This window comes from Lampetra planeri, chromosome 50 (genome assembly GCF_965212315.1).
Source record: "Lampetra planeri chromosome 50, kcLamPlan1.2.h2, whole genome shotgun sequence".
Taxonomy (NCBI): Eukaryota; Metazoa; Chordata; class Hyperoartia; order Petromyzontiformes; family Petromyzontidae; genus Lampetra; species Lampetra planeri.
In genome coordinates, this window is record NC_136156.1 from 1,476,812 (window position 1) to 1,504,462 (window position 27,651).

At 49.6% G+C, this 27,651-nt stretch overlaps 1 protein-coding gene across 2 annotated transcripts in view; it reads left to right on the forward strand.

Annotated features, from left to right (window-relative positions):
• Window positions 1-511: 511 nt before the first annotated feature.
• Window positions 512-27,651, forward strand: part of LOC144734279 (uncharacterized) — a 66,571-nt gene continuing 39,431 nt past the window's right edge. The window contains exons 1-10 of one of the 2 annotated variants that reach the window (XM_078616417.1): window positions 512-1,026; window positions 1,131-1,204; window positions 8,405-8,635; window positions 11,613-11,702; window positions 12,791-12,908; window positions 14,424-14,623; window positions 17,608-17,715; window positions 20,409-20,533; window positions 21,449-21,560; window positions 23,332-24,369. In XM_078616417.1, the coding sequence (XP_078472543.1) occupies window positions 776-1,026; window positions 1,131-1,204; window positions 8,405-8,635; window positions 11,613-11,702; window positions 12,791-12,908; window positions 14,424-14,623; window positions 17,608-17,715; window positions 20,409-20,533; window positions 21,449-21,560; window positions 23,332-24,369 (2,347 nt within the window). In that variant the 5' untranslated portion in view covers window positions 512-775. The remainder of the gene's footprint in view (window positions 1,027-1,130; window positions 1,205-8,404; window positions 8,636-11,612; window positions 11,703-12,790; window positions 12,909-14,423; window positions 14,624-17,607; window positions 17,716-20,408; window positions 20,534-21,448; window positions 21,561-23,331; window positions 24,370-27,651) is intronic. The other variant, XM_078616419.1, reaches the window with a different exon arrangement.

Genomic DNA, 27,651 nt, shown 5'->3' on the forward strand with positions numbered 1-27,651 from the left:
CCACGCTTGTGCCAAGGCTAGACTTGGGTGTCCAGGATAGCTGCACTTTGAAGTGTCGAAGGCGCGTTGGCAGAACACGAGGTCACCAGCCTGACCCAGGTGTTGTGCGTTAACAGACTTGAGATGACGTGCAGACACAGACAACCACATGTCCCCCCCCCCGCCCCCACCCTGTGCCACCTACGAATCCGTGATCAACCCTTCTCGGAGATGTTTGTCACTTTATTTTTGACGATATGTCGAAAGCAAAATCGTTGCAGCACCTTCCTCGTCACGCGCTGCTCGCGACACGCGCACGGCCGCTGGGCCGCGGGCAGTTGGCGCGGCGAAGACCCCCCCACGGCTTCTGCGTAAAGAGCGCGCAATGGAACAGCCGACTTTTACGCACAGCTTATCCCCGCAGTGACGCGCGCTGCAGATGAAAGATTCCATCAATCTTTGGGGCGGAGGTGGGGCTAGGGGGGTGGTTGAGGCAAGAGCAAACACAAGCAACAACCACAGCCACCACCACCATCACCGCCACCTCCTCCTCGCTAAGCCCCCCGTACTTCCTCCATTCCTCTCGCTCCCCTCCCAATCCTCACTCCGAGGGTCTTTTTGTGCCAAGACGAGACTCATCCAACCGCGCAGGGCGGCGTGCGTGCGCGCTCCAACCCGCCCCTGTCGAGTGGTGGAGGCGCATGCATGTGTGCAAACAGCCTCAGCACCCTCCCCTATAATTTCGGCACTTGGGGTTGCACTATCGCAGTCACGGGGCTAAGCTGCTGGCACATGGATGCTCGATACGACGAGAACGCACACGAGCAGTAGAGCGAGAGAGAGAGGAAAGTTGCTGGACGGACTGACTGCGCCGGACAGAGAGATAGGACACACACACACCACACACCACTCGCTCTCACACGCCCAGCCGGGACGAGAAGTCCAGCAGCGCACGTGTTCAACAAACTTCTCCCCACGCGTCCAGACAGCCCAAGGCGTGCTCGAAGACATCAGCAGCAGCAGCAACAGCAGCAACAACATGACAATGTATTCATGAGCACGCGCGCATAACTCCACAAAAGTTGCAAGCAAATAAAAGCATTTTTTTTGTTCTTACAAAATCAATTCTAACGAGGATTTCTCCCCGCCAGACACACTGCTATGGTGACCCATGTCCTGCTTGTGCTGGTGATGGCCGTACTAGCGGGGTCTGCTGTTCACAGAGGTGAGTCACAGGGAACGCATCATCGGGACACTCCGGCACGTGGCAATTGCAACGATGATAAACAAACACCTCGGGGTATATTGGCTTTCTTTAACAACAACAACAATACCACCCAGCAACATTTGTGCACGCATGCAAAGTCTCAAGACCGGTTTCGACCTGGGTCTCGTCGAAAACAAATGCTGCCCTGAGTTCGAATTGGCAAGAGAAAGCCGCATGCGTTAAACCCACGTTGCAGAATGGCAATAAACCTAATTCTGCTGATATTCAGAATGCCGCGTTTGCTTGCTTAAGCAACAAATGCTGCTGGACAATGTTTTATCCCGTGAAGCCAATAGGCCGACGTGACTAAAACGTACCTTTATTTAGCTCTGCAGACACAGAATGGAATGCCGCTTATATTTCGTTTTGCTTATAATGTTCTACAACCACACGTACTCGGGTTGTAGACACATTTAACCGAATACATGGCAATGTATAAGATGTTTGCATTAGTGAACATGCATATATGAAATATCGGGTTAATGTAAAATACTGTACACGTACAAACGTATTGCGTCGCGCGGATCAGTTAGGGGTTGATGAAGGTGGGGGGCATAGAAAGAGCATGGTGCATACAGTACAACAGTAGATTTTTCCGCACTCTCGTCTGCTGACAGCATACAAATAATCGCAGGGTTGTTTTATACTGCCAGCTGAGTAAAGGAGGATCGTGACGTTTTGGGCGACTGACCTTTTTCAGGACATATTGAGGTTTATACAGAGAGGCTTGCACGGTCTTGCTAAGTGAAGATTGGTTGGTGGCAGCCGTCGGATTACAGACTCGCTGGGGTGTGAGCAACGAGGCATAGGGTTTGACAACGCGGCTTGGAATGGGTTACAGAAGTTAATATGCAGATTTTTCTGATGCAGGGAGACAAGCGTGACTTGAGCGACTGCTGTCAATTCTAGTGACGTTCTAGAAGGGCTGGAAACCACAGTTTTAAAATTAAAATCTCCCTCTCCACTCACGACAACCGCCCCCACCGAGAGGCTTGTTTGGCTTCACTCACAGGGAAGTGCCAACCTCAACTCATAGATTGCTTTAATTCTCACGTCAGTGAATCGGGTAACTCGCATAACTTTGGATGTTTCTGCGACGAAAATCTGATCGAAAGTGGAAGAAGGTTCTTAACTAGCAGAGCATATGCCGGACACGCGAATATTGGCTGGGCAGTGGTGGCTATACACGTCCGTGACACTTCAGCACTGTGGAGGTAGCGAGGCTTGGTGGATCAGGCAAAATGTTGGGCGTCCAGGAGGTTGCCATACTGTGAACTAATCTCTATCTGTGCCTTCTACATGGGATAGAGCGTTGCTTCCTCAGAAGCGTGGGTTTCTCCCTGCGTGTATAACAAACTCATTATTTGGACGAATGTATCTTAATCGAGGACTGCAGAGCTTGGGGAATTTGTTGACGTCGACTCACGGCTTGGTGGTTTTCCCCCTCGCGCCTCCAAGGCATTCTCTCTGCCTTTGAGAGCGAGCGAATACTAAAGAGAATGGTTTTGTGAGTGCTTCCAAGTTGTAAAAACAACTAGTGAGCACACATGGAGGGTGGCGTGAAGATTGCCTTGGCCTTTGTCACGTGATTGAAGTTTGCACATATAACCGGAGAAGTATGTTCTGATTATCTAAGTCGTTTTTGTTTTAGTCAATTGGCCTCTTGACTTTCCAGATCGATATCCAGCATAATTTGTTTAAACAAGGAAACTCTGGAACAGTTTCGACTCTCTGGATCTCCACAAAAACCTCTATTGCGGATATTGGTCGCAAACGCCTACGTGTTAAACTGTCTGGGTTTCATCAGTAGAGTCGGGTTTCTTAAACAGATGCTGCCAGGTTATCAGATGTTTGTTTGGACAGAGCAAGAACCCAAAACAATTCCGTTCTATTCAATGCAAAAAATCAATCTTGTATATCAGCTCATAATGCATTGTTGTGGAGTATCGTGATTCAAAGCACATTTAAGCAAACTTCTTTCCGTCTCCAAATAAAACATATTGTTATATTTGAGGATTTTTTTTTACTCCCAGTGTGCTAGCATATAAACCAGGCGTGTATTCCCAACACGCGGAGCGGAGTGAATGTTGGGAATGCGAACCGATGTTTTTTGCCAAGAGCTCCATCGCAGCAAACTCCATGCTCCGTGCATGAACCGTGCCGCGTGTTCGCAGCTCCCGACTACTGAGCCAACACGAACGGCAACCTCCACTGGTTCGGCGTTCAGCCCGACTACTTGTGATTAAACCGCGTTGCCAAGTGTAGCAGCGAGTTGATAGTTCTAGCCAGAGGGATAACGACATCAGCTCAGGTGGTACAGAAATCGCTCAGGTGGGGGGCCCCAATATTTGATTCGTATCGCACGGTCGAACCCAGGATGTTCTACACCCCGGCTCCTCTAGCCTCACCACATCGTTGCGCTCACGGTCTCGAACACTTAACGCTGTATGGGGCGCTCCGTCTTCACAAAATAAGCGTTGTTGGCGTTCTTTGACACGGTGGTTGTCAAGGGGGCCCCGACTCGTAGCTCTGGCCACCAAGGGGTGGTCACGGAAGCTCCCAGTGCCTGCCACTGGCTCGAGCCCGAATCACCAACGAGCACACAAAACACGCATCGCGTTTACATGCGGGGTCGTCACTTAATCCGGCTCAAAAAAAATATCCATCTCTGAGATTCTTAAACATTTGATTGCCATGCGACCAACGCTCTTTGCAGAGCGGACAAAGGGGTGTGCCTCGAGTCGTGTGGATAAACGAGACCTGCATGACTTTCAGAAGTAGTTCTATGGTGTCTTCTTCCAGACCCGCTGCGCAGCCACCGAGTTTCACACTCGGTAGCTGCGGCTCGTGACTCAACGCTGGACGTACAATTGGAATATAATTAAGATTTTAAAACATATTTGTGTATACGTCTCACAGCGCGGATGACAGTTACCGCGTGTACGATCACACGGAAAACTTTACCCCGATAACGGTGATAGCTGCCAGTCGCGTCCGCTTACACAGAGTCGCCCCTTGAAGCTGCAATAATGATGACGATAAAGGGGAAATGCCTTCGTTGTGAGGGTTAGCACACTGGACTTGCAATGCTGGGACTGCCTGTCCGATCTCCCGGGCACGGCAGTTGAAACAATGCTGCAAGATTCCAAAACCCCTTTGACTCTGTCCACCCAGCAGGTCAGTCTAACTGAGCACTCCACAGTTGTGTGGCAGGTCGCGTGCGGTAGGGTAAAAACGTGGGTAACGCCCACCTCTCACAAGACGTCTGGCCAGATGTCTCGGAAGAGTAGGCCAGGAGATTGTCGAGAAGGTGCCTTCTAGAGCACCCTCTGGTTGTATATGATGATAATGCTCAACTCGTCGCTCGAGTGGAGAGCGACTCAGAGAGGTGGGAAGGCAGCAGCCACGCGGCAGTGAGCCGGCGTCAACTCTCGCCCAAGCTCTGCGGTCCTCTACGTACGAAGGCGTTACAGGGAGCTGAATGAGCGCCGCATTTACATGTGGGAGGACGTTTGAGCACCCGTTCCGCCAGCAGTGGCGTGAGCAAAGCAATTGCAGGACTGCACCTTTACGCATTGATGGTTAATGTCGATGATACGGAAAGCGCCACAGCCTTCAGCACCGTCACACAGCGCGAGACGCAAATGAGCACAGTCCGTGTTGATGGTGCCAGCGCCAGATCATCACGGGAGCGAGTTGAGACAGAGGGCGCTGGGCTCGGTACCGACGCCGCGTGTCACGACCTTCGGGAGACAAAGGCGGCTGTGCGTCACCCACCCCCATCGAGTGCAGTTCCGACCTTAATAGGTGCTCGCTAACAGCACTTTATCTTGCAGTGTATGCGTGTGATACATATCTGCAGCTGTGCCAAGTTGGTAGAGTTTACGCACAGAGAATGTTTACTGAAGCACGTTAACTAAAGGAAAATCACAGGTTCAGTTAATGTACGCAGGCGATGGAGCGGTGGTGCAGCGGTTAGCGCACTGCGCTGCAAACTCGTCCACCCGAGTTTGACTTCGGGCCGCGGCGAACATCAGTGGCGAGTAGTAACTGAACCGCTCCTCGTTCTCTCCCTTAACTGCCCCCCCCCCTTCCCCATTAAAAAAAACCCATCGACCAGCGTGGTGAAGTATGGTCAAACAACCCCCACGACCCACGTGTCATCCCCCAGTGGATTGGCACACGCCTTTAAATGAGTATAAGAACAAAAAACATCGATTTGAAACGGAGTCAATTTGGCATGTAAGCGTTAGGCGACTGTGTTTGGCGTCTTTAATTAATATTGCAGCAGCAAGGAAACGCGAGTCGCGTTTGAAAGTTAACCCGCTGATAACAAAAGCAACAGCAACAAGGGTGGCGGATCCCAGATGTATTCGATGGCATTGCACCAATCGGACGAGGGGGGAGGAGGGTGAAACAGTGTGCGTCCATTTATAACCGAGTCGAGTCCAAGAGCGTGAATTACCGTGAGAGAAAATAAAAATATAACTTCAACTCCAAATCTTATTTTCGTGGAACACGCGCCCTGTGATGCAACAACAGCTCGCCTCGGCCAGCGCCTCTCTCAACCATTCTTCTTCCCACTCCTCTCTCACACGCTCTTTCGATCCGACTCGATCAAGCGAGGGATGTGAGAGGCCCGGCGGTGGGGGCTGTGACGGCTGTGTTCCCGGGCCGCCTCCAAATGGGAGATCGGTCACTGAACTGCACGGCGAGTTCGTCTCTGCCGTAGCTCACGAACAGTGACGTTCTACTACAATTACAAAATGTCACGCAGTGCACGGCACACCGGTTATGAAGAGCTGGCCACGGGGCTTCGTGGTGTAGCCATCGAGTGTGCAGACGGTGCAACTGCGTAGGCACGAAGCGCCCAAACATTCTTGATTTGAAGCTTTCGTGACCGCAGGAATCCATACTCTTTAGTTCTTTCGGTAAAGTCACGTAGATGGGAAATTAATAGATCACGACGTTTCGATCGCAACACAAGCACTCGTCATCAGGTGAGACAAACACGGCAAGACAATTTAACATTTTTCAAATTTGATTGTTTGTGTTGCAGTCCAAACGTCGTGAGAATTTTTATTGTTTTATATTTATATTATTTTGTTATTTCCCTTCTACGTGACTTTACCAAAAGAACCAATAACATGTGTCAAGTGTTGATCGCAACACAAGCATTCGTCATCAGGTGAGACAAACACCCATACACTATTGCCCACGGCTAACATTAGCAACCATTGTGGTGAAGGAAGGCCAAAACAACTCCATGGGGAGGCCTTCGTCCAGCAGTGCATAGACAAAGGGCTGTAATCTTCTTGGTTCTTTCGGTAAAGTCACGTAGAAGGGAAGTAATAAAATAATAAAAATAAAACATAATAAAATAATTCTCACGACGTTTCGGCCACAACGCAAGCAGCCGTCCTCAGGTGAAGACCAGGTCTGTCTGGAAAGCTTTAAATCGAAATAAAAGGCCTGTAAGTTCTAGGAGTATTTTACCGGGTGATAAGTTACGATTGTACTGCAGTCAATGATGAAAACACGACTTTGCAATGCAGTGCAAATGCACGCGTTTCATCACGATCCAAGGCGCACGGTGATTGTAAACGTCCACACAGACGCCTTCAGAGGCATTCTTTTCTGTTTAAGAGCGATGCAAAAACGCCAGACCCCCCCCCCCCCCAAGAACGACGCGTGGCAGGGCCATTTACCAACTATTTCAACAGCAGCAGCTGGGCATACACAAAGCACTGGAGGTCTTAGGTAGTCACATTTTGAAATGGCAGCATTGCGTGAACCAACAGCTCCCTTGACTCCGGCCTCTCTGGAGAAGGTGTTCATAATTTGACCGCGCCAGAGCGAAGCAGCGAACCCGAGTTCGACTCCCGGCTACGGCCAGCACCACGCCCGGCCGCCTTTGTCTCTCTACTGCTGATGTTTACGCACCGCACCAGGTACTCGTTTGAGGCTGAGTCGACCTAGGGGAGACCCAGGACCGGTTAATGATATTCGCTGGTGTTGGCCCGTGATCTGGGATCGAGCTCGTGTCGCGCTACCCGCTACACTACCGCTCACATATTCACACGGGGGTGAACTCCACATAGCCTTTTTCACAGATTGTTAGTGAGCGCCTATTAAGGCAGGCATGGGGCACAAGCACGAACTTCTGTGCGGGAAAGAAGTCCGTGAAGCGTGCACGGCAGACAACAAGACGATCGTATCGCAGCTCATTCTATTAAGCCTCTAACATGTGTTTAAAGTTTAAACACCGACTGTTGTAACCCCCCCCCCTCGCTCCTTAATCAAAGTCACGCTACAGGGTTACACGCCACGGCTTACTTTCAGCCCGAATTAGTCCACAAAGCTGTTCGTATAATTATTTTAAATAGGCACTCGGCCACATGCATGTATCCATCCATCTCACCGTATGTTGTCTCTTAATGATACTCATACACCTGTGCGCACGTGGTTAACGGAATGTGGTGTCCAGTAAGACAAGCTCGTTATGGATGGCCGCACAATGTACGCCCCCCCCCCCCCCCAATTAATTAACCTCTAACATTTTTGTCCTTTGCATATTAATTTTAGTATTAAATACACCTTCCTTAACATTTATATTACGTTTTAGAGAATTCAGAACGAGAAGAATATTTATTTTTACCGCACTGGAGCAATCCTACGAGGCTATAAGCTCTTTTTCACAGATGTCCAGTATTAATTAAATTGGGGTCACAAGGCATTTGGACCGCCCTGTACCCTCGTGGTAGTGCCTTACGCCACCAACCCCCCCTCCTCTCAAGCCAGCCTAGCTCGAGAGACAAACAAAATCTCAGAGAGAGAAATCCATTCTAGATTTGAAGCTTTCGTGACTGCAAGGATTCATATTCTTAGATTTTTTTCGGTAAAGTCACGTAGGTAAAACATTAAAATTAATAAAAGTAAAATAAAATTAAAATATAATAAAAATCACGACACAAGCTTCCGTCTACGGTTCCACCTGAAGACGGAAGCTTGTGTTGCCTCCGAAACGTCGTGATTTTTATTTTATTTTACTTTTATTAATTTTATTTTTTACCTACGTGACTTTACCGAAAAAACCTAAGAATAAGAGAAATCCATGCCGGGTTTCACCCCCCCCCCCAAACCCCTTTGCCTTCGCAGAGAAACGCGAGCCGCTTACGCTCCGGATCCACTCGGGAGGAGACGGAGTCACCTTCAACTTCCACCCGGGCTCCACGGGGGGAGACGCGGTGGACGAGGTGGAGGAGGTGGCCCCCCCGCCCAGACGGCGTCAGAACCACGGCCCCGTGCTGCAGGGCGCCGCGGGGAACCCGGCGGCTCACGGCCGCGCCGCGGCCTCCTTTCTGCACCGCCAGGGGGCATCGCAGCTCGGTGAGTGGCACAGGGCCAGAGCCAGCCCCGCCCCCCCGCCTCTCTCTTCTCTCGCTTGCGTTGCTGAACGAGTCCGTCCGTCTCCCTGCGCGGTGCGTTTTTGTGTTCGCCGATGTTCAGAGGGGTGGGCCACTGTCGCCGATGAGGCATCACCCGGTGTGGGTGAGGACCGACACGCACCCAAACCATTGGGGGATTGACAGCAGAGCGATGATGCTGGTGGTGATGATGGTGATTCAGGTAGGGAGGGGTTCACTCGTTGTGTATCGTCAGTGACTGCACTAGAAGGCCACCAGGGCACGCCAGTGGCCCACGGGCCTTGCAACGAAGAAGACCGCTCACTGGTGGCGAGTTGCCTTCCTGTCGCTCTTCCATGGCTACCGCCATGGGTCACTGCTCCCACAAACTTCACTCACTGAGCCCTCCACCCATGTTGAGGACTGCATCTACCAGACTGGATCTACCAGACTGAATGGATCTACCAGACTGACTGGATCTACCAGATTGACTGAATCTACCAGACTGGCTGGATCTACCAGACTGACCGCTTCGTCTCATCCTGAATCTGAATCAGTATTTATACTGCTGGAGGAATCCGATGAGCTATAAAGCTCTTTTTTCACAGGTGTTCAGTAGGGGTGGGTCAGGTCGTTACAACAGCACACAATACAAAAACATAACAGGAGTGCAAAGTATAGGAAAGTTAAACACATTGCTGAAAATATATACAATATATACAATATATACAAAAATATATACAAATACAACTATAATTTTCGTGCTACCAGGTAAATCCCACTAAGCTATTTTAGCTTATTTTTTCAGAAGCGACCTGGCCACAAATGATAGCTCAGCGAAGTGGTTTTTCGCGTGGAAATCTATAGCAGCAAAATAATCTAAAGAGAATGGTGGAGCAGATAACATGAATATTCGTCCAAACGGTGTCTTACAAAGCACCGAATCCGGCACGCGGTTATCTCCTCGGGTCACTTAATAAGGCACCAACAAAAAAGTTAGCCGACCTAAAACAATGAAAGATAGCTGCCAAATTCAAAGGTGGTCACAGCCAAAAATCGTTGATATCTTGGGGGGGAAATGCAGTCATGTTTGATTTTAGGTGGCCGACATTGTTTTTTGTTTATGAAAAGATACACGGCTGTGAATGCCCCTAGCAAATCTTGACTTAAAGCTTTCATGACTGCAGGAATACATATCGCAACACAAGCAATCGTCTTCACCTGAAGACGATTGCTTGTGTTGCAATCGAAACGTCGTGATATTTTTTATTTATTTCTATATCTACGTGGCTTTACCGAAAGACCCATAGAATATATTTCCCTAGCAAGTTTCATGCTTGTATCACGCTTGAAACAATTATTGTGGGAGAAAAAAAATGCACTTTATCCACTCCGCAAAAGGGGAGCTCGAAAGCGAACCCAGCGGTCTCCACTGCTGAAGGTAACACAAAGTGTTAGAGAAACGTAAACTTTGCCGACTGCTGGCAGTTTGCAAATCTGTGGGAAGTGGTCCGCGGAAATTTCTGCAGACACGATTCGTTTCTCCTTCACAAAACACTGTCATCTGAGTTGCCTGATGGTCCCATGAGCAGTGTTTGAAGTTTGACAGAAGTCCACAGGTCTAGACAAAGTTGGGAACCACTGCTCTATAGAGACTATTTTGGCCTACTCTTTCACACTGGCCAGGCGTCTTGAAAAAAGTGGGACTACCCGTACGGCGATTTTTGCACACAGCGTTGAACGTACGGTGTTTTTTTTCTGGAAGATTTGCCAGGATGTTTCGGTTGCGCGTCGTCGCTTTAAGATGTTCTCTGTTCATATTTTGTTTGTTGCGGTTGCACCCAACTTAAGAGCCGCATGGCTCACAGGGCTATAACGAATAAATGAAACTTGAACTTGAGGGCTTAATTTCTGATAGAATATTTGCGGATGCTCCCCCAGTCACTCAACCAAGGAGCAAAAAACAGGATTGGGTCACACAGCGAGTCAATTACTCGTACGACGAACGTTGTGTAATCCCAAGGCGGTACTCATTTCTATCTGATCCATAGACTACTTGGGGGGAAAAAATACGTATATGTGTTGTGAGCATTTCCAATTGTATACCACAGGTCCCTTGGGGTTTGTATTTGGCGAGGTGACACTTTGGTTAGAGTGTTCGCCTTTCAGTCTCTGGGAACAGTGTGAGTTTAAATTCAGGTCAGTTTGTTGAAACAGCCCATCATTTTCATCCTCCCTTCAGGGCTGATGAAATGAATACCACATTTTGTGGAGTCAAACGTGGTGGTTCTATGGGATTGGCCTGGCCCTGCGATAGAAATTAGAATGTTTCATCACTCGCCAGTGTATATGAGAATAATAATAATTATTATGATGTCCTTTATGTGTTATGCCCCGTATGCTCGTGGGTTTTGCAGTCTCCTCCCACGCTTATAAACACTCATTAATGGGGTTGGCCAAACACCAAAAGACTATAGGAACACAGAGCTTGGGCAATTGTAAGTGCCAGTTCTGGATGCCTTCCCACTTGGTCTGTGGTTTCCGTGCATCGCAATCTATATTTCTAAAACCTCGATTGAAAATAAATTTCTCTAGAACTGATTTTTGTGTTTAATTTGTCATCCTTCCCCAATTAGCACGGTTGGCTACGTACAGTGCGAAAGAAGTTCAACATGGACACAAACATCTCTGTGTAAAAACTGTGCACGTTACACATTCTTCGGGGTGTTGAGATGCAATTTGCATGAATGACGCTTCGTAGAAAAATAAATAAGAAACCGAATGTGGCGTGCAACCATCAGCAACGGGGGTGACACAAGTGACCTGGCCACACACCCTCCCCCTCGTACGCTGCGGCGGCCTTCATAGACGCCCGCTGACAGCACCTGCTCCAACACTCTTCCATTTGCATCCGTGCGTGTGTGTGTACCATATTTGTGTGCGCGTGTGTCCGTAAATAGGTGCAGGCCCTCGCACAATTCACGTGCTGGCGATCCGCTCTCAGGGCCGGGCGGGCTCGGCTGCCCAACGGCCACACCACCTGAGCACAGGTGAGGTCACGGGGTCAGGCTCGCTGTCGGCAAAAAGGCGCCGCTGATTGCAGACGCCGCATTGATTTGTGGAAGGAGACTTTTATAAATCTTCACTCGACGTTGTTTTGTGCAACCGGTCACAGGCCGCGCTGCTGCGTGTTTGCCGGCCACTTGACGTTCTGGGGGTCTTTAAGGCTTTGCGCTCAGAAATTGTGTTTAAGATAAAATAAATAAAATAACCCGACAGTTTCCACCCGAACCGGGGTTCACCGTACGTGCGTTGTCTGTGATGGTGCTCATGGGGGTATCTAATAGTGTGTAAGGGATTGGGAAGTTTGGCAAGCAGGTTTGTGGCCGACATGTTCGCATTTGAGTGTTACCTTCTCATTCAAGTACGGCTTCCTCCAGGCACTTAGATTTTCTTCCACGAACAAAAAAAAAATCTTGAAAAGGAATTGCCCATCAACACCAAAGCAGGGTGCTCCTGAGAATGTCACGAGACTCAAGTATGGCTTTCCTGGATAAAAACACGTGATTGTTGCTTTGTGTTATTTGAAAAAAAAAAATCAATATGGTTTCCTGCTCAATTGAGCATGGGGTAACACTCATGCCCCGTTTACGGCTTTGAGCCAGCGGTGGAAATTCTACATTCCTATTTTTTGTGGCAAGTTTATCCAGAGGACAACCGCTCTTGATTTCCCCAACAAAGTAGTATGCGTTTTGTGAACTCCGGACAGATGATGTCGACCTGGATTTACACGTGCACGTGTGTGCGTGTGCGTCGGGGAGCGGTGGCACAGTGGTTAGCACGCTGCACTGCTACCCCGGAGGCCCGAGTCCAACTCCTGCTTACGGCAGTCATCGGTGATGATTATCTGAACCGATCCTGGGCCTCCTTTATGTCGACTCAGCCTCCAATGAGTACCTGGTGCGATGCATAAACATCGCCACTGGTGGAGACAAAGGCGGCCGGGCGTGGTGCTGGCCACCCACCCCCTCGTGTGCCATACCGGCCTTTATTAGGTGCTCGCTAACAGCACGTGCCCCAACAGTCTGTTAAGGCTACACGGGGTGGGGGGGAATCTTTGTCTTCTGTCGCGGCTCAGACGAGCGAGTGTCGATGCTGAAGGACGTGCGGGTGGAGATGCTGAGCCCCGTGTCGGTGCTCATCACGTGGCGGGATCCTCTGTACAGCGCCGAGCACGAGCAGGGCAGCACGCAGCGGTGAGCCAAGCGCGCACGCGGCACCCACCATCGAATGAGGGCAAGGGGGTAAAGAACTGCATTCGGGGCCGACGTGAGGGCCCATCACTTCCAAACGGTCCGCAAACAAATCACCGCGGTCATCTTAGACTTCGACGCACCCACTGTTGTGTCGCTCGCTCACCGATACACGTGATCGGCGCGGGCTCGTGGCTATCCTGCTCCCCCACGTCGACCGATCAGCCGCAGCCGTCCAAGCGACTTCAGCCGGGGCTCCACGAACTGCCTTGAACTGCGTGTGGGCCAACCTTGGAGCCCGGGTGGCAGTCTTTGCCCCAGGGCCTGTGCCGCATGATCGGGCAGCAGCGGCAGAGGTTGAGAGTGGCATGATCAGAGGTTGAGAGTGGCATGATCTGGCATGTCTTCAGACATCTGTCTGACGTGTCCAAACTAATCGGGTACGAGACGGGAATATTTTCGACCTGGAAAAAGCAATCAATGTGCTCCTGGTTTTAACGCACTCAGTCATTTGCCATCACTTGGCACGAAGCACCAGCAAGCGACGGACACGGATGGCTGTGAAGGGATGTGCAGTCCTGCGAGAGATCTGAATGGGGTTTTCATCTAATGATATGACGGCCAATAGCACAATTGGGATTCAATTTGAGAAAAGGATGAGACCAAAAAATCAGGTTTAAGTTTTGCAGACCCAGTGACCGGAGTTCACCTTCTGGCTCACAGCCAACACAAGTGTGACAATTATCTGAACCAGTTCTGGGCCTGCCCCGAGGTCAACTCAGCCTCAAATGAATACCCTGGTGCATTGTTTAATCATCGACACAAGGGAGATATAGGTGGTCCGGTGTGGTGCTGGCCACCCACCCCTTTGTGTGCCAGACCGGGCCCCATAGGTGTTCGCTAACAGCACTTGCCCCAGTTAAAAAGGCTATACGGGGAGTCTTTGTCTTTGTAGACACACACACAGATTGGTGCCAGAAAGACGTGAAACTACTTGAGCATATTGGCACAAGACAGAGGAGAGTGGAAACAAATGACGAAATGTGCAGTGGCCACCAACGGGCTGCCCAGGGATCGTGATGACGATGATGATGACACACACATATCTTCAATAGCTGGTTTAACACGGAGGCTTTCACGACCAATATTATTTTTAACAATTCTGGCTAATCGCCTGATGAAGCTGGTTGTTATGACGGGCAAAACGACGTACTCGAATTGTAAATATTGTGGGTCTATTCTCCAACACACCGTTGTGCTCAAGTAGTAACTAATTGGCACTTTTTTTTTTACGTGACAAACCTCACTAATTGGCTGTAGCTGAGAGCCACCAAGACATCACTCGAGCAAGAATCTGCGAGACGGAGAAAACATTTCAAGGAGCACGCGGGAGCGATGAGATGCCTTTCATCCAGCAGAATATCTCGGCCCGCAGCGTCCCCTTCAAAAGGTCAGACGGTTCGAAGAGGAGAGGATCTTCTGTCTGTGCGGCCCCCTCTTGTCTGGCTGCGCCCGCAGGTACTACACGGTGCGCTACCGGGAGCAGGTGCCCACCGCCATGTGGGCCTACCGCACCGTGAGCCGGCCTCACCTCGTGCTGGGGAACCTGCGGCCGCGCGCCGAGTACGAGTACGCGGTGCGCGTGTCGGAAGGCCGAGTCGACGGAGACTGGTGTGGTCCGTCAAAGCAAAAGCAGCAGCAGCACCAACACGTCGCGAGTAAGTGTCTGTGTCTGTGAGTGTGTCTGTGTGTGTGTGTCTGTGTGTGTGTGTCTGTGTGGGAGCGATAGTGTAGCGGTTAGCGCGCTGCGCTATGAACCCGGCGACACGAGTTCGATTCCCGCTCTAGGCCAACACCAGTGACGATTATCTGAACCGGTCCCAGGTCTCCCCTAGGTCGACTCAGCCTCAAATGAGTACCTGGTGCGGTGTGTAAACATCGCCACTAGGGAGACAAAGGCGGTCGGGCGCGGTGCTGGCCACCCACCCCCTCGTGTGCCGTTCCGGCCTTCATAGGTGCTCGCCAACAGCACTTGCCCCTACAGTCTGTTAAGGCTATATGGGGGATCTTTGTCTATCTTTGTGTGTCTGTGTGTGTGTGTGCAAGCGACACACGGGCCACAAGCAGCAGCAGCGGCAGCATCAGAACTTTGGGTTCAGGTTTTTAACCGATTATTCATTTGACAGGTAGGATTTCGCAGCCAATATTACGACTGCCTTGGATGTGTTTTTTTACATTCTAATTTTGCCCCGCATCTTGTCCTGATGATGCTGATGATGTTTGACGTGAGTTGCAAGCGAAATGTCGTGTCTACATGGCCGATGGTCGTTGTTCGACTTGCAGGTGAGCGAAAATAATAATAATTACAGCGTTAAACGTGGAAATTCAGTTATTAAATTCGCCATGAATACAAAAACATTGCAGCTAGACAATAAAAAATGCAGCTGAGTTTAATTGGATTTAGAATAGTTAATAGCTCCCTAAAATTGCCGGTTAAAATTCCTTCAGTGGCACGGACATGCAATTGCAGGGCTGCACCTACAACATTCCACACCTATATCATTAAACAGAATAGAAAATAATTTATGATCAAAATCAGCTTCTGAGGTAATGACTTCAAGGCAAGAGAGCGATTTAGAGGGAAGATTGTAACGCAAACGGTTATTAACTCCTGGAACAGAACATTGTGATGTTGAAAAATGTCTGAGGCTTCAAAGACTTAGGTCCGGAAGGAGTAAACTAGATAGGCTGACGGGACGGAGGGTACAAGTGATCATAATAATGATAATAATGATCTTTGCATTTAAATGCCTCAGCATTTCAACCATTCAAAGGGAACCCTACAGTGGCAGCTGCCCCTGTGTGGCACAAGGTAATGAGCACCAGCCTGAAAGTGGGCATTGGGTGGGGCAGGGGGTGAATAATTTAGTTAATTGTCGACAACAACGACAACAACGATTATTTTACCCAGCAGAAATGGACAAATAATGAAGTGAACATCTAAACATGTCGCCGGAGCTATTGAACTAATCCAGCGCTTGACAGAAATGATAGAGGTTTCCAATTTAAACCGCAATACCCACGTTCAACACTTGACACATGTTATTGGTTCTTTCGGTAAAGTCACGTAGAAGGTAAATAACAACATAGTATAAATATAAAACAATAAAAAAAAGAAAATTTGAAATTTTTCAAATTTTCTTGCTGTGGATTTCACACCTGATGATGATTGCTTGTGTTGCAGTCGAAACGTCGTAAGCATTTTTGAAATTTGAAATTTTTCAAATTTTCTTGCTGTGGATTTCACACCTGATGACGATTGCTTGTGTTGCAGTCGAAACGTCGTGATAATTTGTATTGTTTTATATTTATATTATTTTGTTTTTTCCCTTCTACGTGACTTTACCGAAAGAACCAAGAATATGAATCCCTGTAGTCACGAAAGCTTTAAATCAAAATTTTACACATGTTGTCACAGCAATGCTGTTTTGGGCACGGGTGCGTTGAGAGCTGTAATCTAAATACAGTTTTACGCACGGCTACTGTTCCGGGTGTTCATGTTATATTGCACAAGTGGGCATTAAAACTAGATGAAAACGGACCATTTTTCAGGGTGACACGGAGCTAATAGTAAGCCCCGAAGCAATCACAGGATTAGATTGCAAGGTCTTTGTTCGGCATTAAGGAGTAAGGAAAAATGGCTAAACTGTAAGGGATCATTATTTTGATCGCTGTGTATTATATTTAATTAGCGCGATACATATTCATCGTCAAAATGATCCACATCCGCAAAAATCGGCACGCGCGTGGTGGCCCCAACGAAAAATAATCTCATCCAATTATAATTTGACAAGACACAATATCTCGGTGGTGGTGTAGTATTACATTTTTATTACGTAGCAGTGGGTTGCACCCCTGCCTTTTGGATTCGTAAACTTGAGTTCAATTCCCGACCATGGCTTTACAATGAGTGGCGAGCATGCTGGAGTACGATGGAAACAAACCCCACGACCATGAGGAAGCCTTCATCAAGCAGTGGATTATTGACAGATGGCTGTGCACAATTGTTTTTACCATCATAATAAATTGACACCCTTTGTCAATCCACTGCAGGACGAAGGCTTCCTCATGTCTTGCTGGTCATGGGCAATGTTTGGCCATACTTCATCGTGCTGGCCAGTGCCGTGGTCAGGATAAAAAACAGGTTTTGCTGGTTTCATAGTGCACCGTGGCAAAACCACTGCACCACTACTGTCCTACCACATTTGTATTTACAATTCACCAAGATCATTTGGGTTTGTACCTATCTTGGATTTCCCAGGATAGTCCTGTTTTTGAGGTAGTGGCTGTACTGGGAAATCTGTCTTCCTGGAGCATGAATGGTCCCAGTTTTGTGTCAGCTGCGTATTAATAGCGCGTCGCTCAAGACGACGTATTTCCGTCGTGTCTTCTGGTATTCTGAGATATCCTCATGCCCGTGAGATGTCCCGGCTCTTATTTTCCTACCCCAGAGATGGGAACCCTAGCCACCAAACCTGGGTCGGCATGAGTTCAACCCCGCTTAGGGGTCGACTCAACCCATCATTGCCATCTCCACAGGCCATCGCGTGCATCGTTACTAGCCAATGGGAAGAGCAGCCACGGATACGGTGTGGTGTCAGCACGTTTGCCTCCGGTTTCCAACCTCTGCTTTCACTTACAGGGCCACTGAACGCTGACCCGTCCTCCGTCATAGGGCCTCGCTCGGCCTCTGCTAAGGCACCCAAGGCGCTGAGCAATTCCATCCGTCGGAAGTCGCCCGGAAAGAATGGTTATCTTCACCTCCTCCACCTCCTCCTCCTCTACCTCTTCCTTCTTCACCTCCTCCTTCACCTCTTCCACCTCCTTCCCATGCACCATCCCTAGCGTTGTCAACTTCGAGATTTTGTTGAGGATTTCGCAGTGACTTTGGGATGCTACTGTGGTGTAATGGTTCTCACACTGGACAATCCAGAGATCACTGAGTTGATTCAATGTCCCGGCGCAACAGTTGAAACAATGAACATGTTTCTTAAGTCTACCCGCCTCTGTCTGCCCTGCAGTCTAAATGTTTCCACTCGTGGTTAGTTGATTGGCAGGTCGCGTGTGGCGGGGTAAAGTGTGTGTGCTCGCACCTCTCCCAAGACATCTGTCCAGCATGGAAGCGTGGGCCAAATATCCTCTCGAGGGGACTCTCTCGAGCTCCCTCTAGTGGAGGGCGTTCTGCTAGCAGTGGCGTGCGAAAGCAATTGCAGGGCTGCGCCTTGACGTTTAACCAAAGCGACGAGCGACCAATCTAACGACTTTCTGGGACGAGGACGTGATGCACATTTAGGAGCAATTTGCAGGAACGTAATAAGAATGCTGAATCAGTTTACAATGCTCTGAGCACTTTGTAAATAGTCCAGCGGCATGCCACGGCTTGAAAAGGTCTGTCCAGTGACATTTAGAGACTTTTTTTTGCGGTACGCTTGGCGAATTTCGGCTTTAAGAAGTTGGCCTCAATTGGCCATCCATCCCGCCAGCGTGCACTGATCTCTCTCTAACTACAAACAGAAGAGCTCGTTTTCGCGTTTGCTTTTCCAGAGCAACGCTCGTCACACGGCACTGCCGTGCCCAGATGCTTTCAAGCAAGAAGTCGCTGACTCGGCAAACAGCCTCCTGGCCCCCGGTTGCTTAACAAAATTGATGGTGTGGACACGTGCCCTTCTACCACATACATCAAACAACATAGACACATGCGTGTGTGTATGGTGTATGTGTGTGTGAAGAGGGACCGGTAGGGGAGCGGTTCGCACGCTGCGTTATGAACCCGGCAACCGGAGTTTGATTCACGCTCACGGTCAACACCAGTGACGATTATCTGAATCGGTCCTGGGCCTCCCCTAGGTCGACTCAGCCTCAAATGAGTACTTGGTGCGGTGTGTAAACATCGCCACTGGGGAAACAAAGGCGACCGGGCGCGGTGCTGGCCACCCACCCCCTCATGTGCCGTTCCAGCCTTCATAGGTGCTCGCTAACAGCACTTGCCCCAACAGTCTGTTACAGGCTACACGGGGAACTTTGTGTGTGTGTGAATAGGGAGTGGTAGGGTAGTGGTTGGCGCACTGCGCTACAAACCCGGCTACCAGAGTTCGATTTGCCGGCCACGGCCAAGATCAGCGGCAATAATCTGAACCAGTCCATGGGCATCACCTAAGTCTGCTCAGCCTTAAACCAGCAATCGGTGTGTTGGGGAAGGATCAGCACAATTATATATGGGCGAGAGAGATGGACATTGTGCATACGTTCCACTTAACAAGCAAGACAATAGCGGCATCGTATTCTAGTTGCTCTACCCAATCAGTTGAAGGCCCCTGGCTTGTTGCAGCCCTGCCACGCTTACCCACGTGGAAGAGACCACTTGCTCTCGTGGGCTTATTGTAGGTGTACATATACAGTGGTCGGAACGTGCCGCTATTGGATGAACCCCCCCGTACTCCTGTGTTTCTGCAGAGGGGGAACGGCATTGTCGACGTGGACTTGAGGACAAACAGCTTTCGTAGCAGGACTTGTAACATTTCCGTTTTGACCATTACCACCATCTGGCCCGGTCATTCTGCCGCTTGAATCAAGGTCTCCCCCCCCCCTCTCCCCGCCACCTCCACTGTCTCTCGCCATCCCGCGGCGACGTCGCATTCTGCCCGCTGCCTGCAAGCCTCTCCCCGGTCGACGTCCGCTGGGACCCATTCCGTCCCTTGGCTCCCATTCCATCGCTGTGCTTTGACCATCGTCCGTCGTCCATTCGAATGACGTATCCTGCCCCAAGCCCCGCATACTTGTATTAACACTTTGAACGGTGTCATTAATCTGCGTATGTTTTCTAATCCATGTGTTCCTCTTCATATATACATATACTTACATATGACAAAAGACCTACATACTGTATGTCAGGGGTGAGGAACCTATGGCCTGCAAGGCCATATCTGGCTCACGAATTAATCTCATAGAGCCCGTGGCCACACAATGCCACATCGGAAAGGCCCACAAAATAAATGTATTTGTCACGACAAGCATGTCAGCTGTACTAATTGGGTACTAAAGGCGAATATGGTCAACCTGACAACACCGTGTTTCTACTATTAGCTCGCTCAGTTACTTATATCACTGCAAAGCAGTCATATTCGATCCCAAGTAAGATTTTCGACCCCGGCCATTCGCGTAGAGTGAAGGTGGAGTGGGATGGGGTGGTCGCGCAGTGGTAATCACGCTGTTCTATAAACCACGAGGTCTGAGTTCAATTCCTGGCCTTGGCCCACATCAGCGATGAGTGACAGCTGACAGTGCGTGTACTCCCACCTCTTCTAAGACATCTGGCCACTGTGGAAGAGTAGGCCAGACATTCCCTCCAGAGGGCCTCTCTCAAGCGGCGGCTCGAGAGAGCAATTGCAGGGCCTTCATCCCGAGGGGAGATTCAACTGAGGACATGGGTCATCCCGTCTGCAGGAAAAAACGGGAAGTCGGAGCTGGGTCCGCGGACGGACAAGAAGGAGAGGCCTCCTCCCAAAACGCAGAGCGCCATCCCCGACAAAAAGTCCCACTTCGCCGAAAACAATCTCATCGGGAAATGGGTACGTGTTGAGCCTCCACGCATGCACGAGAGGGCACTTTGTCACTCACAAGCGCAGGTCGGATGGATCAGAGAAGCACCGTCGAAATGGCGTTGTTTATGCATTCACGGGAAGCTGTTGCGTGACCGCATGTAAACACCGGCGGCGTACTTTTCTGTCGCACCTCCGATTAGCACGGTTGGCCACGTGTGGTGCGAAAGAAGTTCAACATACATACGTGCATGTTCTTAATACGCCCGGGTGGCTCAACGGTTGAGCAAGCGGCTCGTAGGCGGAAGATTGTGAGTTCAAATCCTGGTCGGGGGTCGACTCAGCCCCATCGCTCCTTTGGAGTTGATAAATATGAAATATGAGCACTTCATTGTGGCAAGAGAATAGTAGCTGTCCTATGGACAGACTCACCCCCATCATAGGAATGGGGAATATCCACCACTGGTTAAGTGGCTGTCATCAGGAGATGAGCCACAGACTCAATGCTCATTTGAGCAGGAAGTCACTGACATTTTAGGCCCTATATTCTTTGTTGTAATTATGTTTCTGCATAATCGATAACATCAACAATAAGTGTATGTTCTATTGCTCGCTTAAACGAATGCTGCTGGGTAACAGCTGATTGGCCAAAAATATTCAATTTTATAAATGGAGATACAGGATGGAGGCATATATCTGTACCATGGGTGCATTAAACCTGTAAGTGTTTCTGTCCTTGTATTGCTATAACAGATTGGTCGTTTTTCAGGACGCTGTGGCTCAGGTGATATTATGAAATGGTGGCGTAGCTGACTTTACATTCGTCCCTCAGAATTACGCCTTGAAAACGATCGTAAAATCCCAACCCAGCCCCTTTCTTCTCAGTGGTGAAGTGAGATGTGTCCATTAACTCTGCCGTCCGACTGTTACTCTGATTTCGAACAGATGATCGACCCAAACACCAAAGTTCTGTTCACGCCAGATGGCAACATGGTTTATGATCAGCACGGAAAACCAGTGAAGCTGTGCATTGGACACGATGGAAGCTCAGTGGCAGGTATTTATCCATCATTCATCCTGTCGCCAATTCAGCATTTTGTTTATCCTTCCCAACACTGATCCATCCGCTCTTCCATCTGTCCACCCATTTTACGATCTGTCCACCGTAGCATTTTAACAACTCGCTTAGTTTTGATCTGGAGCTGCCAGGAATGAAATGGTCACGTGGCAACATGTCTATTGGTGTATCCCTTGTGGTGGGGAATAATACGGTTACACCGTCTCTTGTCCAAATTCACAAGCCAGATATGTACTACATATGTGGGAGGCTCTTCCTATGCAATGATGCTACAGTTAAGTTGATAAATAAATCACGTCTGGTGGGGTAATGAGTGGGTGCTCAATACATCTTCTGAGTCATCTGGCCAGCATGAAAGAGCAGGCCAAGTCATGCGCAGAGAGGCTGTACAGAGCTACTCCGAGTGGAGGCCCTTCCACCAACAGTAGCGTGAGCGAGCAATGCCAGGGCCTACAAATGCAGGATGGTCTGGATTTATAGCGCGTCTAAATGCAAATGCAGAAAGCACAAGATTGGGGACCATGCGAATTACAGGTGACGAAACGGGGAGGTGTTCCCGTTTCGTAAGTAAATTGTGATTGGAATCAATTTATGGATGGGAGACAGTCAAATCGTAAGCCGAGGGGAAAGAGGCAGGCGCTGAGCCTGGATTGGAACAGGGGGCAGGGAGCGTTGGGCAGCGGAGATAACCAGGAGGAGATTATTACAGACACAGTTGTCTTCTCCAGAGGGCCTCGGTTGCTGGAGCTGAGAGCACATGAAAAGGAGTGGGTGCTTCGGGAATTATTTTATACTCGTGTGAGGAGTGATATCAAGTAATATATGATGATGATGATTATGATGATGAGTAAATGGAGAATTTGGCCATGGTCGTTCATACAGTCTATTTACTCCATCGTTGCGTTTAAAGTCATCAGGTGGCAGAACTGGCACACAAGTTGTAACTCAATTCGCGTAGGTAATTAATTCCGTGATAAAAGCCTTGAATAAAAAAAAGCAGCGGCTGCATGGGTAATTTCATCTGCAGCTCAACGGCCATTAAAACCCCAAGCCAAACTCGCACTGAGATGCATACGGAGCCGGGGCATCAATTGTGGTAATTATATAACGTTACCACGTAGGTTTCCACCAATTGCGCTCTATAACCCTCCGATGTGTTTTTTTTTCCGGGTTACCACGCGTCGTTCGACACGATAAAACGACGTTTCACTCCACGTGCTGGGCAGCTTCGTTAGGAACCAAATTATTGTGTTCCAGAATGATGATAATAATACTGTAGTTATAGTCATAGTATTGATACGTGCGGTTTACAGCGCTTGGAGAAGTCGTGCAGCGGGTTGTTGGCACAAATCGGAGCGACTCGTTGCACGGCCGTGAAACTCTTACGCAGAAATAAATTAACGTCTGTTTTTACAATAAATGATCAAATTCAGCCTTTTGATCCTAACATTAACTAGCTTCAGTAAACTTTTACTACCACCCCCATTTACAGAGACTTGGTCGATCTTTATAAGTGACAATATTTAGCTTCAAACCTTTCTTGCAGCTATAACACGTTCACGATCACAAAGAAGTGAATGCCACGCAGCGTGCGGAGCGATTTTGACGGATATCACAGAGTGCCACTGGCCAACACACCGGAGCGATAATGCATGCCGTGCGTTGTAGTTGTTGTTGTTGTCGCTGTTGTTGTTGACGACCTTCGTTTGCCCGACCACGCCGCTGTGCCCGCACAACCCCTGCCGCGCAGATGTGAATGGGCAGGCGATCCTCGGACACAATGGCTCTCTGCTGTATGGCTACGGGCCGAGCGGCAAGCCGCTGGTGGACACAACGTCGAGCCCGATTGTGACCACGGCCGCCAGGATCCTCCCCAGAGCCCGTGCCCCCAAACCCACGAGCAGGCCGAGAAGACCCGCAGCCACCACAACTACAGCCGAACCCACCACGACGACGACCACAACGGTACCCACGAGCACCACCTCAACCCAACCGACCACCGCAGTGCATGAGGCCACCGCGGCCGCGAGCGAATCGTCGTCCGTCGCGGCTGAACCGACCACCGCAGTGCATGAGCTCGCCACCGTAATCACCCGGGCAGCCACCGTCACAAAGGGACGGTCCACAAAAGTGCATGAGACCACCACGGCCGCGACTGAGCCTACGGCGGAACAGACCTCCGCAGTGCATGAACCTTCCACTAGAACCCCGAAACGGACCTCCGTTACAGAGGGACAGGCAAGCACGGTGCATGAACAAACCACAGTCGCAGACAAACTCACCACACGTCCGACCGAGCCTACAACAACTACCACAGCAGCACCCACCCACGTAGTCACCGTGGCCACGACCGCCGCCACTACCACAACCATCACGACCGCCACCACCACCACCACAACCATGCCTACCACCACCTCCACATCTATACCCACCACCACTGCATCCACTGCCACCGCAAGCACAAGTGTTGCAACCACCACTGTCCCAACGACCACGCAGCCCGCCACAACCACAACGGAAGCGCCGGCGACCACCGCTACCACGGCCACCAGCACAACCACAACCGCCACCACCACCACCGCCGCCGCCGCCGTCACCACAACCACCACCGCCGCCACCACCACCACCACCACCAAGAAGACCGTGGCAACGACGGTGAAACCGCAAGCGGTTACCACCGTGCGCAGCACCCTGGCGCCCCGCACCAAGAAGCAGCCCACTGCCAAGCCCACCCCGAGGCCAATCAGCCGCACGCAAGCCAGACTCAACCCGAGCCAGACCTTCCAAGGTAACCCCATCACTTAAATTTCGATTTAAAGCTTTCGTGACTACAGGGATTCATCTTCTTGGTTCTTTCGGTAAAGTCGCGTAGAAGGGAAGTAATAAAATAATAAAAATAAAACATAATAAAATATACGCTCCAAGCGTGGTGGTATTTCATTCAGACGCTGTCTCCCCGACAGACCTGGTCTTCACCTGAGGACGGCTGCTTGCGTTGTGGCCGAAATGTCGTGAGAATTATTTTATTATGTTTTATTTTAATTATTTTATTACTTCCCTTCTACGTGACTTTACCAAAAGAACCAAGAAGATGAACCCCATCACTTGTTGTCCCAAAGTGGCCCGGAGATTCACAGGGGCCACTTTTTTTTAAAGCATTGCTGGCAGTGGATCGATGAAGGAGCGTAATGTACTCTCGTTATCTTCATGGTGCGGTTTTTGTTTTACAATTTGCAGTTGCAGGTACTTTTGAAAAGTGACCATGTGTGAAAGTGATGCGCAATGAGATTGATTCACCAACGACTGAGCTACGTTGTGCACATATGGTGAATGCAATTACAGGACAGTGCAATGCCACGTATCTGCCCTGACCAATTAACCGCCCACACCCAGTGCAGTATTTATTGACGGTGTAGCTGTCATTTGATATCGACGTTCACATCTCGGACTTTTCCACACATCCACCTATAACTCAGTCCGCACGTAAATCAGATATATTATGTACGGTACTGTGTGTATCCAGGTAATTATAGAGGCTGGTCTTGGTTGCAACTGGCTACGTGGGGTGGATTTGCTCAAGTCCGCCCAATGTCTGGGACCTTCCACTGGGACACGCGGCGAGCTGCCAGCCCCGCCTACTTTTACTTAGACACGCCCACTCACCCCTAGCCCCGCCTACTTTTACTTAACCACGCCCACTCAACCACTAGCCACGCCTACTTTTACTTAGACACGCCCACTCACCCACTAGACCCGCCCACTTTTACTTAGCCACGCCCACTCACCCACTAGACCCGCTTACTTTTATTTAGACACGCCCACTCACCCACTAGCCCCGCTTACTTTTACGTAGACACGCCTACTCACCCACTAGCCTCGTCTATTTTTACTTAGCCACGCCCACTCACCCACTAGCCTCGTCTATTTTTACTTAGCCACGCCCCCTCACCCACTAGCCCCGCCCACACCGTGAGTGGCCTCCCCTTCTCTATTCGTGACGTTAGCTCTGACTACTGCAAACCAAAGATCCCCCGTGTAGCCTGTGACAGACTGTTGGGGCAAGTGCTGTGAGCGAGCATCGATGAACAGCACACGAGGGGGCGGGTGGCCACCACCACGCCTGGCCGCCTTTGTCCCCCTTTGCGGTGATGTTTGCACACCGCACCAGGTACTCATTTGAGGCCGAGTCGACCTAGGGGAGGCACAGGACCGGTTCAGATAATCGTCACTGGCGTCAGCCGTGAGCGAGAATCGAACTCGGTTCGCCGAGTTCGTAGCGCAGCGTAGCGCTAACCGCTACGCCAACGCTCCTACACGCCCCACCTACTGCTCTACCAACGGAGCCAGCACTACTGCTCAGGTAGTGGGGGCCTTAGTGGCCATTATCATGAGTCGATCGTGAGGTCAGAAATCAAAAAAATAAGCGGAACAATTTGCAGATTTGCCCACAAACTTCAGGACACCGGGACTGTTCCGGTCAAACAGGGACGCCTTGGGTTTCGCTGTGGGAGAACATCCCACTCCCAATCTCAAGGCTGAGCGTTCATCACCTGGTCCTGGGTCGACTCGAGCTATCATTCATCCAGGGCTGATGAAAGGAGAGCTACTTTTTAGCTGAGGTCAACAGCGGTTCTGTAGATGGACTTTGTCCCCAGCTAGAGGAATGTGGAATTTCGCGTCACTGGCTCGAGACGTTGAGCCTTGCCCAATGCCCATTGGGTACGTGGGTAGGCAGCGTGCTGAAAGTATTTTATTGCGCGTGCAAGTAGGTAGCAGCAGCGACGTGTTGGTCGCGCGCTGAGCTATGAACTACACTGGTCAACAACAAAAAAACATTTTTTTCTGGCCTGGACTTTTGCAGCTGTTTTAGACTAATTTCAGGGTGCTGATTCCAAATCTGATCTCAGATTTGCTCTATCACATCTCATTTTTATGCTATCGGCATACCCCGTTTTCATTGATTTTACCCGAAATTAACTCTGTCACTTATGATTGCAAGTTGTTGCGAGTCAGTGACTGCTTTAGTGTTAAAATATGGTGCTGTATTTTTAGGATAGTGTGTTTATAATATCATTTTATGTAGATATCCACATTTATTTATTATTTTTCTTCTGCAGTTTTGATTGAAAATGCAATATTTGATATCTCAAAAACCTGATGTGATAGACAAAAACTGATTTGGAATCAGCACCCCAAAATTACCTTAAAACCGTTGGAATACCTTATGCCAGAAAAAGTGTGTTGACCAGTGATATCCTCACTCCTCCTGTTATCCGATGCCCGACCGCAGCTAAGAGCCACATCTAAGCGGTTTCCTGGGTCACCCTCTTGCCACCAAACTTCACCAAACGGTCAAAAAAACCCCATCAGGACTGGCACGATATGGTTGTTGAGCCCTTCATCCAACAGTGGATTGACAAAGGTACAGGAGCAATTGACGGGTGGGAATTGCTATATTTATTAATACGTCCTCATTATATTTTTGTGCGTGCATGTGCCGTGGCTACTCTGTTATAACTCTGGCACAGCTCGAGTTATATGTTCATGTAATTACAGTAAGAATGTTGTATGAAAGGTTGAAGTGTTGCCAGCTGGGCATATCCAATGGCAAGCCCCACGCTCCCTGCAGGTGGAAAGCCCAATTTTTGCTATTTCCCTTTGCTCTGCCAAATGGTCAAATGCAGAATGGAAATCTGATTCCCCAGTACGGGCTTCCTGCCATTGAAGGTTACTGGAAATGTTCCCTGGTGGACGATATTATTTGATACACTGGCCGTGGACTATCGGAATAGGTTTTTAAGATAAACTGATCGCGTTTGCTCTGCGTCGTAGTTTCTACGCGGTGATGGTTTCCTTTGTATGTAACCGTCAGCTGCAAGCTGCTGGATAATGACCCTCCCCTGTTTAACCACCATCTCTCGCGATTCTGCAGAGTAATAATCCACCAAGCACCTGCATCCCAGCTGATTTAATCGCTCCATCTCCTGGGCGGCCGTCCTCTACACAACGATACCTAAATAATTATAGTAATCACCACAATGCACGGCTGCGATGTTTCTGTCTGCTCGAT